Genomic DNA, 19,513 nt, shown 5'->3' on the forward strand with positions numbered 1-19,513 from the left:
GCAATCCTCAATCAGCTAGTTATATATTTATACATATAAAAAATATAAAGTTTAGGGAAAACATAATTTTAAAAAATTCTTATACTTTACTCACATTTTGTTATAAGTCCTTACATTTTTTCAATATTCTAGGTCCTTTCAAAGTCCCTACACTTTGTTCATGGAGAAACTTAAAACACTGAAAAATAAAAGTATAGAAATTATGAATATAAAAAAATAAAAACCTATATTAAAATGTGAGTAAAGCACAGTGATTTAAAATTATATTTTTTTAAAATTTATGATAAAAAAGGATATTATCTATAACTCATGTCTGCTTCATTTTATGGGTAAAAGTGAGCAATGTTCTCACATTAATTGTCACATTGTATTAATTAAATTATTATAGTGGTAAATATAAAAGACTTACAAAAGAATTGAACAGAAATATAGGCTAAAACTTTATAAATTAAATGAACAAGAAAATTAATGATTAAAAATTAATTTATATACAAAAATAAATTAATTATGTTTATATAAACCAAACCAAATATTTAAATATTCTTCAATTTCTTGGTGAGGCTCATACTTTTACTTTTTGTGATTGAAACAAAAAAACGCGGCTTTTTCTTTGAATTTTAAACCATATATGGGACTACTTTTAGGTTTAATTGTATTAATTTTGTAAGGCTTGTAGTCTTATACCTTAATTAACTAATTTATCCAAAAATATATGATTTGGTATTTACTTGGTCGAGAATATCTGCTTCACTTTCTTTCTTTGTTTTTTAGTTGATGATTATTTAAAAAACAATTTTTTTAGTTGATGTTTATTAAAATATTAAATTAAATGATGGTGCCAAGAAAAGATAGTGTTTTGGTAAATAAAATATATAAAAGGAAAGAGATGACTTTAAATCTTATAAATGCAAAAATGTCAGGTGAAGATGGATAGAAAAACATTTATATTACAATGATAATTGAACTCATTCTTTTTTATTTTTAAATAAAGAAGCAGCACCGATAATGTGAGGTTATAAGCAAGATTGAATTCACAAATCTTCCATCTATCAGTAAAACTTGTTAGGTTGTAAGGTCATAGACTAATATATGTCATTAGATAGCCAATATATTAATATTATTTTAAAGGACTAGCTAATACTAATAATAAATATATCATTTATCAATTTTTATGCCATAACGCATGCATATCCATTTGATTTTAATAATAACATATATACACAACTGAATGAAATTGCTTGAACAAGTTGAGTAGCAATTAATATGGAAACGAAACAATTGACCAAAGAATTTGTGCCAATATGTGAACTAGGAACTATCATATATATTGAAACACAGCAGCTTTACAAAACATTGAATCTCAGTGAAAAAAAAAACATACACTGCTCAGCTTCCTAAATAAAATATGATAATACATTTTGTACACCTATGATATGATAATTAATGTTTCCCATAAACATGTACAATTAATTGATCAGAGAAGCTCGTCAAGAGGGCACCAAATAGACATGACACACAAGTAATGTTTTACTGATTAAGTAGTATCAGAAGAGAAATAACGTACGTATTATATATGTGTGTGAGAATCACATATGTTGTGATTGAAGGTGAGTAAGTTATGAAGTCTTGACCTTATTATTATCAAAACCAGCAGCTTTACGTAAGACATGTTGGATTTGTTGTTCGTGCTGCTTCAGCATTTCTTCCAGGTTTCCTGTTGCAGACACCAACGGTCCTGAATATTGCAACTTATTTCCATCCTTCCCTCCATAATCCTGCACGAGATTCTTGTTTATTAACACATCATACATCCAAACATTTATGATTCACATGTTATTGTAGATATATATGTTGCCTCTGATCCTCTTTATAAAGTGTTTGATATATTCTTCATGTGTTTTAAGAAAAGTTGTCATTGTCATGTTTTTTTATTTGTTAAAAGGATTTTAACTTTTTAATTATCTCCTTATTAATTAAGAAAGATAATGAGTCATCTTCTATATTTTGTACAAATTAAATGTTTTTCTTAGGTTAAATGATAAAATTAATTTTTTTCACCTTATAATTATTTTTATAAACACCTTATAAATAGATGCAGACCAGTAAGCATGTATACATAAAAAGAAAAAATTACAATTAAGGACCTTCAAAAATTACAGTACAATTATTAAAAACTATAAAATCTTGAAATTGAATTTAAGTATTAGGGTGTAAATTTTTTAGTTAAAATATTATTTTTTTAAAAATGTGAAAAAAGAACAAGGCCCTAGGATTCAATTTCAAGGACTTTTGTTCTGAATGGTTATTTCTATTTTATTTTCACGTCTTTCATTACCATTTTTCAATTAAAAGAATTGAGGTTAATGAATATTTTAAATTTTAATCTACTAAGTGAATATTCCTTCGGATAAAAATGTAATCAAATTTTATCCTAATAAAGTAGTTACTTACTTTCAAACTAGTTATATCTTTTCATATTTACTTTTGTTAAATATTTTATAATAAATATAGAGTCATTATCAATAAAGACACTTTAAAAAAAAAAGATAATTATTACACTTTAAAAGATTAAAAATACGTTTATATTTTTAAACATCTAACTTTTTAAAAAATACCTTACATTTTTAAATAAAAAGAATAATATTTTTAAATTTAAACTTTAAAATTATCTTTAATTAAATTTCAAACACCAAATCCCGTCATTAAATTGCAAAAAATTGTTATTACTTTTGCAGTTATAAATTGTAGAGCCTGATTATATGTGATACTCATCTTAAACTTTAAAATAAGAGCATTTTTACTATTTAATAGCAAGATTTCAAGTACTTTAAATTTAAAAATTAAAAAATGTTTTTACACATTTAAAAATTCATAATGATATTATTCTTGCTACAGTTTAGGTCGCTGAAAAGAATTACCTTGACACGAGGTTTGTTTAAAGAAGACTTGTTGGATGCCGGCAGCAAGAGTTCGGATTCTCCGGCAGCCGCATGCCTATACCTCTCGCCGAAGCGGTCGTCTCCCCAGACAGACGAGTTACCTGCGGCGGCGGTGATCACTTCTAGGCGGGAGCCGCCGTCAGCGGCGACGGAGTTTGAGAACTTGGAGAGACGCGCGGCGTTGGCGGTGTTCCAGTACGCTCTCTGATTCCTCCTGGTTCCGACGAACACTTCGTGTTCTCCTGCGGCTTCACGATGCTTCATGACTTTTATGTAGGCGCTCTGCACCGTGGATTGCCCCGAATGACACAGTACTTTGGCTCCTCTTGTTGTGCTTGCCGGTTCAATCAGCAACCCGTTCTTCTCCAGCCTCCGCTTCGGGTTCGGTCCTGCTCGATTCTTCTCACAAACAAAAAGGCCAAATATCACATGGGGAAGAAAAAAAGGAAAGAAAAATGTATAAAATCAGCCGTTGCTGGAAAAAGATGAAAAATAAAATGGATTAAAAAAAAAAAAACTAAATCATTTCCTTTCATGGCAAGTGTCGTAAAGTCTAATCCCACCTGTTGCAAATATAAAATGACCCCACCTTCCAAAATCTTTAAGAATCATGATTTTTAATACGATGGACTAAGGATACTTTGGTTTTGTTATCATTTTTTATTTTTAAAAATTATTTCATAAACTAATTATTAAAAACCAAATAAAATAAAATATGTTTGGTTATCTTATTTTAAAAATAATTTTAAATTTTAAAAAATATCATAGTAATGGTCAACAATGATTGAAAATAACGACTTATAATAGTGGTTAATCATAAATAAAAATAATTTATAATAATTAAATATAATATGCTTTAAAAATAAACAAAACTAAAACACTTAAGAGGAAAAATGGATAATTAATTATGGGAGCCACGTCTATAACATATAAATACCAAATCTAAACAGTTAATTAAAAGTATTGATGCCAGGAGTTTGTTCCAGGGTAATTCATAAATTAAAAAAATTATTCGTTTGTTTTGAAATTGATTTGGAAAAAGTATATACCTTAAATAAATAAATAAAAATAAAGCTCATCTCTAGTTATTTTAGCCATATATATTTATAGTTTAGCCATATAGTGTCATGTGGGAAGCATACCTCAGTGGCTGCTGAAAGGAGGGACTTGGTATCAGGTGGTGGGGCAGCTTTATGGTTTACAGAACTCTTGGCAAGCTCTTGTTCATTTCCTTTCCTTGTCGCCCCTTTCTTTCTGTTGCAAAACATTCCAAATTTCTACTTCAGTTTTTTCAGTGTAGCACTAATAAGAGAACAATCTATCTCAAGTCTCTACTTAATTTCTTTCCCTATTAGCAAAATTGTTTTCCCCCTCATCCTTTCTAACTCTTTTTAACAAAGAAGGGGTCCCACACACATCATCTACTTGTTCACTTGGGATTGATCTTAGACTTGCATCAAGGGTGAGATCATGCCATTTGAGCTATAAGCCTATAGCTTATTAGCTTGTCTCAAATTGCTTAAAAGATGGGTTCTTTAGTTAATTAGGAGTGTTTACAGGTAGACAAGGTCACGTTAGATTTCACCTAGTACTCGATCCAATGAACACCTACATTAAATTGATCTGACCAATGTCAGCTTGAGCCCAACACCATAATTTTAAGAAAAATTAAATAAACATGGAAATAATGTAATTTACTTTTTTTTCCAAAAAACTATAGCTATATTGATCTAATATATATTCATTTGAAAAAAAAAATATCATGACCAAAATAAATTTTTCTCAAGTCATTACATAATATTAAATTAAAATTTGAATAGAATTAAATATTTAAATATCCAGAATAATATGAAAAATGATCTCATAAAATCAACCAACATTTATTAAAAAAGAGGGGGGGGATTCAAATATGTATATACTAGACCAACCCTGGTGGACACCACATTGCCCAGGGCCATGCCCGGTATGGTCCAATATTCCAAGTAAAACCGGGACTACTAAGCAAATGGCCTAGTTGTTAACAACAAGCCCAATTGTTATTGTTATTATTGATAGAAAATGAGACATTTTTGGACAAAGTTTATAAAAAGAGACATTATCAAAATATATTTTATATTTTGCATTAATATCATTTTAATCTAATTTGAGCCATTTAAATATATAAATTGATTTTTTAATAACATAAAATATAAATTGGTTGAATTTAATGAAACAACAAAAACTCACCTAAAATAAATGATTTTTTTTTTTATTACTCGGAGGCTAAACTCCTTGTCATATAGCAGATCATTTAAAATACTACTTGCCAAGAAATATGATATTCATCCTCTGCATGGTTAAAATTTAGCTTGGAAGATTTAAATTTCAAATTTTAACTTTTTATTTTAATTAAATCACTATTAATTTTGAAATTGATATTTGAAAGATTGCTTTTGCTCTGTGTTTTGTTTCATCCAAGATAAAAAAATATTAAAACTAAATGAACACTATTCAAACAATTCAGATAGAGATGATCAACTCGTGATGCTTATTCTATCATGATCCTTCCAATGCGAGCTAAAGCTTTTGAGAATGATGTTTGTCAGTTCCATTGGAATGTAAACTTACCAAATAGTCAATAGATTAAAAAAAAATCCCAATTTATGCAAAGATAGATTAAATCTGATGCGATAAAAACACAACGTGAATTATCAAAAGATGAAATGACATTGACATATACCTTCTAGCTTCCTCTTCTCGAAGCTTCACATTAAACTCCTTACTTGGTGGATACCTCGGCAAACTTGAAGGCTCACAAGGAAGCGGCTTTGTCGTGAAGAACTGCACAAGAGATCAACAATCTCAATCACAAAGCAAGATCAACCTGTATCAACAAGGTCACCGAGTTCGATCCTATTTATAATCTCAGACTGTTTAACCCTCTAATTTAAAACAAAAAACAAAAAACCACCAACAAGGATTCTATAACCAAACTTGGATCCTCTGAACTTTCATGCAGCCAATGAAGTTTGTGAAGTTGCGTGTAAAGATATTAGTATCCTATCTTTATCTTTTTTCATACATATGTATATATATAATTACCTCGCTCTGAAGTGCTGAGGAGGCAGTTCCTCGATCGTCAGGTTCTGTAGCAAGAAGAACATCAAGAAGTTTGAGTGCGGAGGACGGGAAATCCTTGAATGTCTCTGCAACAACACGCTTGTAAGGTTGTTGAGGCTTGAAACTGGTGGCATGTGGTAGCTTTGACTTCTTCCAGTATCTCTCAGAAGGTGATCCACACAGTTTAAATATCTTATGCAGTTGCTCTACCTATATATATATATATATATCATAAAAATCATCGATATATATTACCATATAACATATTCACAAAGCATATATACTACAAAACTTCCATAAATTTTGTAAAGCCAAGAGTATATGACATCTATATACTACTGAGAAAAATTTGAAATCTTGAGGAGTCGTGACCTGTGTTGGTTCCACCCCCTTTCACTCCTGTTTAGCTGTTATGAACGACTTATTTTTTAGACACCATGTAATGAACTAGAAAATGAGTTTGTGTTTGTGTACCTCGGTTCGACCGGGCATGATAGGCTTGCCCGCGAAGAGTTCAGCAAGAATGCAACCTGCGCTCCACAAGTCAACAGCAACACCATAATTGGTGGATCCAAGTAATAGTTCAGGTGATCTGTACCACAAGGTGACCACTCTACTTGTCAATGCTTGGCCTTCCAGCACAGTGGCTAGCCCAAAATCTGCAATTTTCAAATTCCCTTTGTTGTCTATTAGCAGATTTGATCCTTTTATGTCTCTGTGTAGCACCCCCTTCTTGTGACAATGCTCTAGCCCCCTAATTAGTTGCTGCATGTAGCACTTTATCTGCACCACCACCACCACATAACACCAAACATTACCCCTCCAGTCAAATCAACATATCATAATATTATAATATAATATATAGCAAATTACATTATTTACAAGTTGCGAACAATGTAGTTTATTCCGAATTTTGTGTAAATACAGAAGACCACTATAAATTGCTTGTTGCTCGTGTGCAACATGGATTTGCCTGGACCATGTCAAAGTTACACTTGAGCAACTTGGACTTTTTCGGACCTACCCAATGTTGTTCGCAAGTAACATGGACTTGCATGGACCTTGTCTGAGTTGCCCGTGAGCAACAAAAACTTGCTCGGGTTTAGCTAATGTTTGCCTGTCCATTGACTTAGGAAATGAAGTACCTGTTCTTCTGAAAACTTGATGCCAGGTAAAGCTGCGAGGCCTGTGAGATCATGTTCCATATATTCAAAAATAAGGTATAAGCTGCCAGAAACCCTAGAGGTTATCATGCCTTCAAGTTTCATCACATTTGGATGATCTAGCCTTCGCAGTATAATGATTTCTCTGGCCATGAAACGAACACTTTCCGGGTCCATATTTGTAAATCGAACCTTCTTCAATGCAACTATTTTATTTGTTTCCAAATCTCTTGCTTTGTAAACGCTGCTATATGTCCCTTGTCCAATCTGACATTACAACATCAATCTTAATCAGCTCGAAGGATTAAGAATATGATACTAATGCATAAGATGAATGAAATCGATTGCTTGCCTTCTCTAACTTCTCAAAGGATTCTGATCTACGAGGAATCCAACCACTAATGGCTTCTCCTGCAACAGCAGTTAGCCATGAAGGCCAGCCAGCAAGAACTTGGGCTCCTCTCTCTCCTCTTTTCAAACTACCTATTCTATTCAACATCCTCATCCTACTCTGTCCTTCTTCGACACTTGTAATTTGTGAATTCCCAGGTTTCCCTTTTGTTTCCACATTCTTCTCCCTCTCATCTGATGATATTAACCTCGTACTAACATCGTTTCCTTCGCCACATTCCTCTTGCGTTGCAATTTTTTGATCCCTCCTTGCCGTTCCTTTGGAGGATTTCTTTGTTTTCTGGACATGGTTCTCTGCGACATAATCATGTGAATGTGTCCCTCTCGAGCATAAGCAGCCCATAATAATGGCCTCAGTTTGTGGTATCTGAAATTCCTCGAATTCTTCTCTGTCAACCTTATTTCTTGTAATTCAGGGAAACGAGAGAATGCCCAAATCCCCAAATGAAAGAAAAGGTCAAATCGATTAATGGGGTTGGCAAGTGAAAATTTCACATGGCGATATCATTACGAACAACCCAATGTTCAATGAAGAAGAACAATAATATTCCAAATCCAAGGAAAAGGAAAAACAACGGCCAATTCAGAGAGATTCAGGTTGAAAAACGAGAGAAAGAAAACCCCTCAAATATAACAATCACGAGCACCCGATACTTCCCCAGAAAACTCTCTGAATGTAAGTGTTAATGAAGAGAAATGAAGAACGATATCAAATGAGAAGCAAGAGATTCAGATGAAATAAAGAAGAAAATAAAAAACAAAAAAAAATCTGAGAATCACAATTGGGACTAGGATGAGTGGGCTTGATTCGGTAATTTTTGCAAGGAAAGCAAATTCTGAAACAGAGAGAAAAGTTAAGGAAGTAACAACTACATCCTATAAAAGAGATAAGTTGTAAAAAGGAATAGAGAGAGAGAGAGAGAGAGTTTCGGATCTGAATGTCCTTACAAAACTGAAGAGGCCGAGAATGTCTGGCTCGGGAAACCGCTCTGAAACAGGGGAGCACAGAAACAGAGTAGGCGGGAAACATTTTGTTTGTGGGTAAATTCCTACTTTCCCACTTTTTTTTATTTATTAAAATACATTTAGTACTGATGATAAATTCAATCAATATAAAATCAATTATTATTAAAATAAAAATATAAAGTTATTCTTTTATGAAACTTGTTATTAATTTTTATTTGCTAACAAATTTCTTGCCAGATTTTATATAATTGAATTTATGATATCGTGCCGAATTTATTAATGATTAGATATTTTTATAACGTAGACATAATTTTTATACATAATTCAATATATATTGCTTTATCAGGAAGGTCACCGAGCTTTTTTGCCAGTGGTTATATGATTTTTTTATTATTGTTTATAAGTATCTTTTTATAAGTAGTTTCATTCAAAATATAGTTGAATATTAAATATGTGCATTTTTTTAAAGTGAAAATTTAAATTTTAGTTTGTTATATTGTGGGAGATTTTGTTAGACCCAACTTGCATAGGTAATGAATAGATGATTTTTAATTGAACTAAAAAAATTGAAATGAAATTCAAGTTCAAATTTTAAATTTGAAACAAAATTATCTTAAATAAAGCATCAACTAATCAATAAATAAATTGTTAATGAAAAATATATTTATGGCAACAAGTGTTTTTTATATATCTAACACAGTGATTACATACTTTTTGTATTTTAATTAAAACATTCTTGAAGTTTAAATTGAATATTATCGTAATAAAGAATTTAAAATTTTCATTTATATAATATATATTTAAAAATAATAGCATCTCTTTATTTTCTAGAACATTCATTTTTTGGTGGGGAAAAAAAGGAAAAATAATAAAAAAATTCATTTTAATTATGCAAAAGTGTTATCATGGAGGGACAGAGCAGAATACCTGGTTTGAACCATGATATGAGTTAAATGAGGTTGTCTCATGAGCTTGAAAAGAATGGTTTGCATGGTTTAGTGTTTGATCATAATTGAAACCTAGTTGTCCTTAATAAAATATAATGTACAATAAAAAAAATTAAGAGATGATGAAAGTTTTAATCTTTTAAACTTATCTTAGTTATCGATTTAATTTCTTAATAATATATTTAGATTAATAAAAATTTAAATTTTAATTTAGATTTTAATCAAATCTCTCATTTGGATACAATAAAAACATAACTTTTGATTTCTACATTTTCTTCATGTTAAACTAGAGGTTCTTATACTTTTTTTTCAATATTTTAAATTTTTAAATTTTTATTTTTCGATGTTCTAGATCCAAAAATAAACAAAATATAAGGACTTTGGAAGAACATAGAACACTAAAAAATTAACCAAAAAAGTAAAGGAATCTATGCCAAAACACGACTAAAGTATAAAAACCAAAAGTTATATTTTCTCAACAAAATTATGAATTTAGTTTCAATTCAAATCCAAATTCATTTTAAATTATAATACCTTATAATTTTAAATTATCTTCATATTCTAATCATTTAAAATTCTAATGACTTCAAACATTTCATTCTGATATATTGTTGAATAAAAAATAGAAATGAACTCATAATTTTTCATCTTCCATTTTGGTCTTGAATATTAATTCATTTTTGTCTTAATATGAAAATTATTAAACCATTCAAATAAAAAATTGTAAATACATGGGTTCAAATGTGAGATTAGAAGTGCAAAATGTTGGGCAATTCACCCTCGTGAATCATGCCTGACATAAACCTATAGGGCTTTATCAAGATAAGGAGAGAATATGGGTCTTTACATGTAATAAAGATTGAGACTTTATTTATATATTCCCATTGAGTTTTTGGAGCTCCGTGCACGTCCGAAGGGACTTGAATGGTATGCGGGATTCATTTTGTTCATTCTCAACTGTGTGAACAGACTTCCTTCTATTTTCTTCTCTTTCCCTTCCTCTGTGCTGTGCATTCGCTGTGTCTCTTAACGGAGTTCGATCTTGTGATTCCTTTCTCGCATGCTCCTGATATTCGTTTCAACTCACAAGCTACTTCTTTCATCTTAAAATATAAACAGTTTCTGAAAATAATTTATATATCAATTAAATCCTCATTTTCATAAAATTATTTTTTTTTCCTCCCAACCTCAATTACCAACGTATTTTATGATGAGTAAAAGATATATCTATACAAATATTTAGGTTAATAAATAAAAGGGATAAAATGAAAAACATTTTTTACATGTACTAATTTACTTATCTTTTGAATCAAGATTGGTTGAGAAGAAATCTTTATATTTTGGATTGAAAGGAGTATGTTTTCCTCCTAATAAACTTACGCAAGATTTCAAATATAAAATCTAAATTTAAATTTATCAATTCAAACACTATCTAAATTTAATTTTTATTAATTTAATCTTTTTTGTATTCTTAAATTATTATGTATGTATGTCTGTCTTGTAAGTTTTTAAAATACAAGTCAACTCTCATATTAATTTAATGTGTAAAGTATGTTAATGACTTAACATATGTATGTAGTTAAATGATAGCAAATTAACTTTTACTTTCTCTATTTAAAAATGTAAAGCAATTTTTAAGTGGTTGTATGTTCAAAAATTTAAAACATTTTTTATCTTTTAACATATAATCATTACTTTTTTTATCACAAGTGTCCCTATTAAATAAATCATTTTATGCTTATTTTAAGGTGAAATATCCTATTAAATAAGGATAAATATAAAAAAATAAGTTTAGTTTGAAAACAAATAACTGATTTATTAAAAGTAAAATTTAGTTAAAAATACTTTATATTTTTTAATAGAGAGAGTAAATTATTTTAATTTTTATCAATATTATTTGTTAAGCTGGGTTTTGTTCTTTCATATTTTAAAATTCCTGAATTTATTTTTCCTTACCCAAATAATTATACTTATTTTCATTTATCTGCATGACTACTATCAATATTTCATTATCTATTTTAATATAGTTTAATACTGTTACATTATTTTTAAACAATAATGACCAAATTAATAATTGGACAAACTTAGAGGAAGAACTTGATCAAAATTAAACTTGAAAGATCAAATTAAACCAAGCCGTTAATCGAGACAAATTCAAGACACTAAAAATTTTATTATTCCAAAAATTAATATATTGTAAATTTAGAAGTTTGTGTTTTACTATTTTATATAGGATCAAGGTTATTTATGACTTGTAGATTATATAGTTTTTTTTTATATTATATATAAATTTAGACATAGTTTTATTTAAGAATAAATATAACTGGCTTCATCATTAAATTTAGATATAGTTGATAGTATTTTTTACAATATGTAAAGTTTATTTATTGTTCATATTAATTATTTAAGGGTTAAGAATTATTTTTTCCCTTTAACTTTACTTGGTCATTAAGCACTCTAAGTTTAACTATAAGTCAATTCTATCATTCAATGTTAAAAATTTCTTTCTTGATCACCTTGCCAGTAACTCTCTATTTGTTCACCATTAGTGGTGCACACATTACAATTTTTTTAATATGTTTATTATAAAATATTTGAGTTTAGAATGCTCACTGGCTCTTTAAGGTAAAGTTGAGTAGTAAAAATACCCCTTAACTCAATGTTGTATAATAAACATATTAAAAAAAATGCAATGTGCGGTTGACAAATGGTGAATAAAACAACAAGTTAATGGCAGGATGATAAAAGAGCAAATCTTTAATATTGAGGGATAAAATTGACTCATTGTTGACTATATGATACTTAGTGATCTTTTGGATAAAGTTAAGGGAAAAAAATAACTTTTAACTATTATTTTAATATTTTTTAAAGTTTTGGTAAGTTAATTAAAAGTATCTTATATAGGACACTATATTGATAATTTGTTAAGAAATAAACAACTAAAAATAAATATATTGGGGGGAGAAGTAAGACAAGAGAATGAAATAATTTTTTATAAATTATTGTACCTTTCAATATAAATAACATGCCTTATTTATAGGTGTATTCTTACACATCAAAAGCTATACGAATGATAAAAGCAAATAAAGGATAATAAATTATTTTAATAGTGAAAGTTTTATGGGAAAAGATGAAGATAAAGAAGTGAGAAAGATGAATATCTACTATCCTTTTAATATTCATAACACTCACCCTTGGATGTTCATTATATAAGAACGTGCCTAATTAAAAACTTCAACTAGAAAAAATTTAATGGGAAAAAAAATCCTAACAGAAGAAAAGAGTATATCATTCATTTATACTCTATTCCATGCTACCTTATTAAAAACCCTAGTAGAAAAACTCAATGGAAAAAAAAACTTAGACAAGGAAAAAAAAGTACAGCGCGTATTAACTCTCCCTCTTGATAGCATCAATTGATACCTCTAAGTCTATAAAATCTAATGTTACGAACAAGCTTCTCAAATATTTTAGCACGAAGTGACTTGATGAGCATATCAGCTAGATTTTATTTTAAATGAATTTGTTAAATATTAATTTCACCATTCTTTTAAAGATCATGAGTTAATTTTTTTTGGTGAAATATATTTTATTCTATCTTATTTAATGTACCATTCTTTCAACTGGTCAATATAAGTAGTATTATCTTCATATATGATATACGGGATTATTTTGTTAGAAGACAGGCTACAAATAATTTGTATGTGATTAATTAATGATTTTAATCACACACATTCTTGACTTGCTTCATGTACAACTATAATTTTTGCATGATTAAATTATGTGATTGATATTGTTTGTTTCCTAGATTGCCATGAATAAATAATTTGTGTATGATCTACTTACCAACATGAGGATTGTACAGAAATCTAGCAACGACAAAAACTAACAAGGTTAACTTTAGGTAATTTAAATTAAAATAATTTATATTCATAGTACCCCTAAGGTAGTGAAAAATGTTCTTAACTTTATTTCAATGCCTTCATGTTGGTAAAAAACCATATCTCGCTAATAAATTAACAGTAAATAAGATATCAAATTGTATGTGACTATTAGGATATATTAGTGCTCTGATTGCACTAAGATATAGTACTTATTGATCAAGTAGTTTTTTTTTTCACCTTTTCAAAGCTTAAAAAGATCTTTGTCTATCTTCAACGATCTTATAACCATTGAGGTACAAAATAAATGTGATTTATTCATATAAAATTATTTTTATGACCTGTGTTGTATAAGTTTCTTAATATAAAAAAAAATCTCATTATTTGCATATTCCATTTATAATCAAAGGCAAGCTTTTGTTCTTCCCAAGTCTTTTATTTCAAATTATTTATTTAAGCAATTTATATATAGCTTTCGAAAGCTTTTTAGGTGTTTCAATCATATTCATATCATCAACATAAACAATAATTATAACAAATTTTTTTTCAGATCTTTTCATAAAAATACAATGAAAAAATGGATCATTTTTATATCCTTCTATACACAGATGTTTACTAAGTTAACTATACCACATACGCCTTGATTGTTTCAATATATATAAGGATTTATTTAATTTGACCAAATAATTTTTTCAAGAACTTGAATTGTATACTTTTGACAATTTGAATCTTTCATGAAGTTTCATGTAAATATCACTATCAAGTGAGTCATATAAATAGGCTAAGACAGCATCCATTAGACACAAATTGAGTCCTTCACTTATTGTCAAACTAATCAAATATTGAAAAATAATTGCATCTATCACTGGTGAATATAGTTTAACAAAATCAATTATAGGCCTTTGTGTAAATTCTTGAGCCACAAATCATGCCTTATATCTTTCAATTTCACCATTTTCATTTATTTTTTACACAAAAAGCCATTTATATTCAATCGGCTTGATACCTTTAGATGTTTGGATTACAAGTTCAAAAACTTTTTGCTTTTTAAGTGACTTCAATTCTTTCTCAATTGTGTCTTTCCATTTTAGTGAACCTTTTCTTCGTTTGCATTCCTTAATGCACTTTGATTCATGGTCCTCATTATTATTTATTACATCAAAAGCTATATCATATGCCAAAATATCATCAACGTTGATTTCGTTCTAGTCCCATTGTGTTCCATTCATAACATAATTTATTAAGATATCATTAGTTTCACACATTTCAAGTACTTGAGTTTATTCTAAAATTGAAATATTAGTAGTGTCAAGTGACTCATGGTGGGTACTAACTTTTCTTTATTATCCTCAATCTAACCATCTATATTTCTAGCTCATTTTCTTTTTCAAGAGTTTTTATCTTTGAAACCAATGGGCCTACCACGTTTTATGTGTGTATAATTATTGCAAATAACAAGCTATCTAACAGAAACATCAATTCTAATTTGAGCATTAGTAGTTGTAATATGTGATGTAGTTACTTTCTTTAGGTTAATAAATGCATCTGGCAATGTAGTTACTTTCTTTAAGTCGTTTTATGTGTGTACAATTATCTTTTGAACTTCTAGCTTGTATTACTTTGTACAAGGATCAAAATGAACTAATAAAAAATCATTGCAACTAGTATTCATTAAAATGACAATCAGGAAATTAAGTTGTAGATAAATCTCCTGTCTATGATTCTAAATATTTAATTATGGATAAAGATTCATACTTAACATATATTTTCATCCTTATTTGAAGACTCATCTTAGTACATTGTGGTTGAATAATTGAAAAATATACTGCACATTCAAAAATTTTTAAATGAAAAATATAAGGTTCCTGATCAAAAACCAATTTTAAAGGGGAGCTCTTAAGATAACTTATTAGCATGTTATGAATTAATGATGTTGTATGTAAAATTGCATGTGCCTGAGTAGAAACTAAGAGATTTGATCACATAAGTAATTGTCGTTTAATTAATTGTAAATGTTTAATTAATGATTATGTAAGCCCATTTTGTGTATGGACAAGTACTATGGGATGTTTAACATCAATTTCAAGACACATACAATATTCATTGAAAGCTTGCGAAATAAATTTACTAGCATTATCAAGATGTATTTTCTTAATAGGATAGCCAACAAAGTGTGCTATTAATCTAGTAAGTTGAGCAAGCAATCTCATAAACATCAGGTTACCAGAATATAATAAGCAAAAAATGCGATCATTCTATTGATGCATCAATTAAAACCACAAAGAACTTAAATGATTTGCATGATGGGTAGGCCTACAAATATCATCTTGTATGAGTTTTAAAAATTTGAGAGGCTCACTTTTTATTTTCACTAGTGATGATTGAATAATTGATTTTCTTTTAAAACATGCATCACATGATAAATTATGGAATTATGAAATTTGTTGACCTTTCAATAAATATTCATATGATTATTAGAGTTTTTGTGCTAATAATATGTTATAAAATTAAGTAATTAAAAAATAACAAGATATTGAAAGAAAAAGTAGAGACAAAAAAATAAAAGAATTTTTTATAGGTTATTACATTTTTCAATACAAAAAATATACCCTATTTGTATGGATGATTTTATATATTAAAGATTATATAAATAATAGTTTCATGGAAAGAGACGAAGATGGGGAGGCGAGGAAGGTGGACATTTACTTTTTTTTAAATGTTCATAACATAATGGATACTTACGATAACAATAAGAAGGATAAAAGACCGGCCGCAGTTTCCGGCCGGACAAATGGACGGAAAAGAAACGGAGGAGCAAACCAGCGCGAACGCCGCCACGCCATTGACACGTAGGTTCGGACAAACCCGATCCGGATTCTTTGATCTAAGAACCAGTAGCTTCGGATGGCACAGCTGGTGACAGCCTGTCACCAACAAAGTCCCACTCACCTAGTCCCCTAAGTCCCTAACTACGTTCTCTCTGTCTCTCTGTCTCTCGACGCTGCTCTCTCTCTCTCCCCCCCCCCCCTCTCACACACTCACACCTTCCTTTCCCTGTCTGGTTCTGTGAGCCAATTAGGGTTTAGGTCTCCTCACCTGCTGATCTTATTCAGTGGCCTTTGGATTCTTCCGTCGATTTCACTAGATCAAGATTCTCTGCACCGTAAGCTTTCTTTTGATCTGCTTTTAGTTCCGTTTCCTTCGTTTCTATACTAGCTTTTGGCCATTTGAATCTTCTTACAATGGTTTTCATTCATATGTTCCTCGCATTCACTGTTTTTTCCTGTATATTTTGCTGTTGATTTTGTTATTTTTGTTTAATGCATATGTATATTTATATATATTAATGTTGAAATTAGGCGCCTATTAGCTGTTTTAACTTTTTAGACTTAAGTTTGGTTAAAAAAGGATCAAGATTTGGCTTATACTTGGTTATAGAGAGAGCGTTGGAGAGGAAAAACGCAAATTTATTATTAATTTTTTTTTTACCAAGCTTCAAAATCGGAGAAACTTAGAAAGCTCCATTTAATTTGTATTATTCCACTTTTACTAGCTGGATTCGTACGGACCAAGGCTATTCATCACGGTTTATTTGGTAAATTGCAACCAGTTGACTGTTCATTCATTGCTCAGTTTTAAGCTTATGCCAAGGGGTTATTGATATTTAGTGAAAAACCGTGGATAATGCTTGGTTTATGTAGTAAAGCTTGTTATATTTGTGCCCTTTTACTGGATAGCAGACACGGAGACTGCCTTTTCTTTCCCGGTTTTTGGTTATTAGAATGGATTTTTACTGTTTTAAGATTAGACTAAATTGCAGAGAACATTTTGAATTTTTGGTCATTGATAGATGATCTTTTAGCTCTAAGGCTTGACAATGAACTTTCATATATGTGCAATAACTCATGTTAGTTGCTCCATTGTATGATGAACCTCCAACAACAAGTGTCAGGAGGTTAGCTATAGAAAAATTCTAAGTTTATGTGAGTCTACTGATTAATTTTGAAGATCAAGGGGTTATCTGCCCATGACCTGAAGTTTAGAATGATTATATACAATTCAGTCTTAAGATTAAGTTGGCTAGGCTCTTGATTAGACTAGAGACTGCATCAATTTTTATTATACTCAGTCCGCGGTTGAAGTATTTGACTTCCATCGTTGCTTATTATTTCCCCCCGGGATTTTAGGTGCTCACATTGGATGGCCAATCCTTGAAACATATTTGAAGTTGATGTTTTTTCTGCAGAGTCTCATGGCCTTGGTGTGTGTATGGAACGATGCTACCTGATTGAGGAGGAGTGTTTTGTAGTCATCTTTGACGTGGAGTTGATCTTATTTTATTTGAATTCAGCCACCACATGCAATTGGATAGAAGGCACAACTACTAGAGGATTTCTTGAATCCATGCTGTCAGAGAGCATGCGTAGAATCTGTACTTTGGGTAATGCCCCTGACGAGATTAGCTGCCGATGCATTCGGTGTGGTGACTATTTGTCTCGTAGCCATCTTGACTCTTCTTGGTTTTCTGTGCATTGTGTACTCATTTTACTTCCACTCTCGAATTCATCATCGAGATTTTGTTCAACTCAGTTATTTTAGTGGTCCTTGGATAATCAGAGTTGCATTCATTCTGTTTGCAATTTGGTGGGGTCTTGGCGAGATTATTCGGCTAACTTACTTAAGGCGCATCCTTCACCTAAAATGGCACGAAACTGTTTGCAAGTGTTACATTGTATCAAATCTGGGGTTTGCAGAACCATGCCTCTTCCTTACTCTTGTGTTTCTCCTCCGTGCACCTTTACAGAGGTTGGAGACTGGAATTATGAGCCGAAAATGGAATTGGAATACAGCGGGATGTATTCTTCTTTATTGCCTCCCGGTGTTTATTCTTCAGCTCATTGTTGTTTTGATTGGACCTCAGTTAGACAAGAATAAGGGTTCCGGGAAAAAGTTGCCTCATATTTTTACTAGTACAGCTGCTAAATCTTCAACAATATGGGACCGCGATATTGCCCTCTGTACTTACCCTTTACTCAGTACTATTCTCCTTGGCCTTTTTGCCCTTATCCTGACCTCCTACCTTTTTTGGCTTGGAAGGCGGATTTTGAAACTAGTTATTAATAAGGGTTTGCAGAAGAGGGTCTATGCGTTAATATTCTCAGTTTCAGGTTTCCTTCCATTAAGGGTTCTTTTCCTTGGTTTATCTGTTTTATCTGGACCCGAGCAATTTACTTTTGAAGTTCTTGCTTTTTTGGCTTTTCTCGCCCTTGTATGTTGTGCCGGGGTTTGTATATGCATGCTTGTATATCGTCCAGTTGCAGATTGTTTAGCACTTGGGAATCTACAAGATCTAGAGGCTAGGAGGTTTATTGATGATCATAATGATTTTATGTCTCTCATTGCTAACCAGAGTCATCTGGAAGATTATGTTCAAGAAAATGTTGGGTCTAGTCCTGGTAGGTGTTCTGATGCTTCAACCAAGCGGGGTTCGATTTCCTTCAGAACTATGGATAATGCTGGGGCATCAACAGGGGCATTTGTTGAACTAAGCCTTTTCTCTCCCAGCAGAAACGTTCATGGTCCAGGATCTCCATCGCGTCTAGGTTGGCCTATGCGATCCCCGACCCAAGTTATTGGACCATAAAATCAGGCTGGATATTGATTACTGAGTGAAAGTCTCAATTTTGTGGAAAAGTAAAACTGATTGTAAAGGCTTTAGCTTCAATAATAAGGCTTTTATTCTTGTTTTTGTTTCCTAATTTTAGCTATATTGTTTTTTGCTCTGGAATTTTATTGAGTACTCCCTTTAGTCTCCTCGTGTCATCTCTAATCTTTTTTCTAGGTTCGTAATTTTGTATTTACGATGCTTGAATACTTCTTATATAGCGCTGTATTCACCTGAGTTGGGATATATGGGTGTCTATACTCGATTAACGTGTGGAGAAAAGTTGATTGTTTTCTGCTGGACGAGGAATGTTCCCAGTCGATTAACGCATCTGAAATTCAGATCCCATGCCTCCTTCAAGCCGAACATCATAGCCCATGGTTCAGATTCCAGACTATCCTCGCCAACATTACCACGCAGGAATCCTGACAGGAGCGACCCC

At 30.7% G+C, this 19,513-nt stretch overlaps 2 protein-coding genes across 3 annotated transcripts; one reads left to right on the top strand and one right to left on the bottom strand.

Annotated features, from left to right (window-relative positions):
* Nucleotides 1–1,302: 1,302 nt before the first annotated feature.
* Nucleotides 1,303–8,427, bottom strand: LOC129286826 (probable serine/threonine-protein kinase At1g09600). The gene is made up of 8 exons (XM_054922891.1): nt 7,554–8,427; nt 7,184–7,468; nt 6,513–6,821; nt 6,021–6,248; nt 5,659–5,759; nt 4,082–4,193; nt 2,919–3,338; nt 1,303–1,775 (listed from the first exon to the last, which is right to left on the bottom strand). Exons 1-8 carry the CDS (start codon nt 7,953–7,955, stop codon nt 1,617–1,619), a joined length of 2,016 nt encoding a protein of 671 aa, XP_054778866.1. The 5' UTR covers nt 7,956–8,427; the 3' UTR covers nt 1,303–1,616.
* Nucleotides 8,428–16,204: 7,777 nt separating this feature from the next.
* On the top strand, nt 16,205–19,219 carry LOC129284897 (uncharacterized). 2 transcript variants are annotated; one of them, XM_054920414.1, is made up of 2 exons: nt 16,205–16,569; nt 17,594–19,219. In XM_054920414.1, exon 2 carries the CDS (start codon nt 17,851–17,853, stop codon nt 19,048–19,050), a length of 1,200 nt encoding a protein of 399 aa, XP_054776389.1. In that variant the 5' UTR covers nt 16,205–16,569; nt 17,594–17,850; the 3' UTR covers nt 19,051–19,219. The 2 variants fall into 2 exon arrangements, with proteins under 2 accessions (XP_054776389.1, XP_054776388.1); XM_054920413.1 differs by having other exon boundaries at nt 17,653–19,219.
* Nucleotides 19,220–19,513: the final 294 nt, after the last annotated feature.

This window comes from Prosopis cineraria, unplaced genomic scaffold (genome assembly GCF_029017545.1).
Source record: "Prosopis cineraria cultivar Desert tree isolate PC_DT_omini unplaced genomic scaffold, ASM2901754v1 PC11, whole genome shotgun sequence".
In the NCBI taxonomy this organism is placed as follows: Eukaryota; Viridiplantae; Streptophyta; class Magnoliopsida; order Fabales; family Fabaceae; genus Prosopis; species Prosopis cineraria.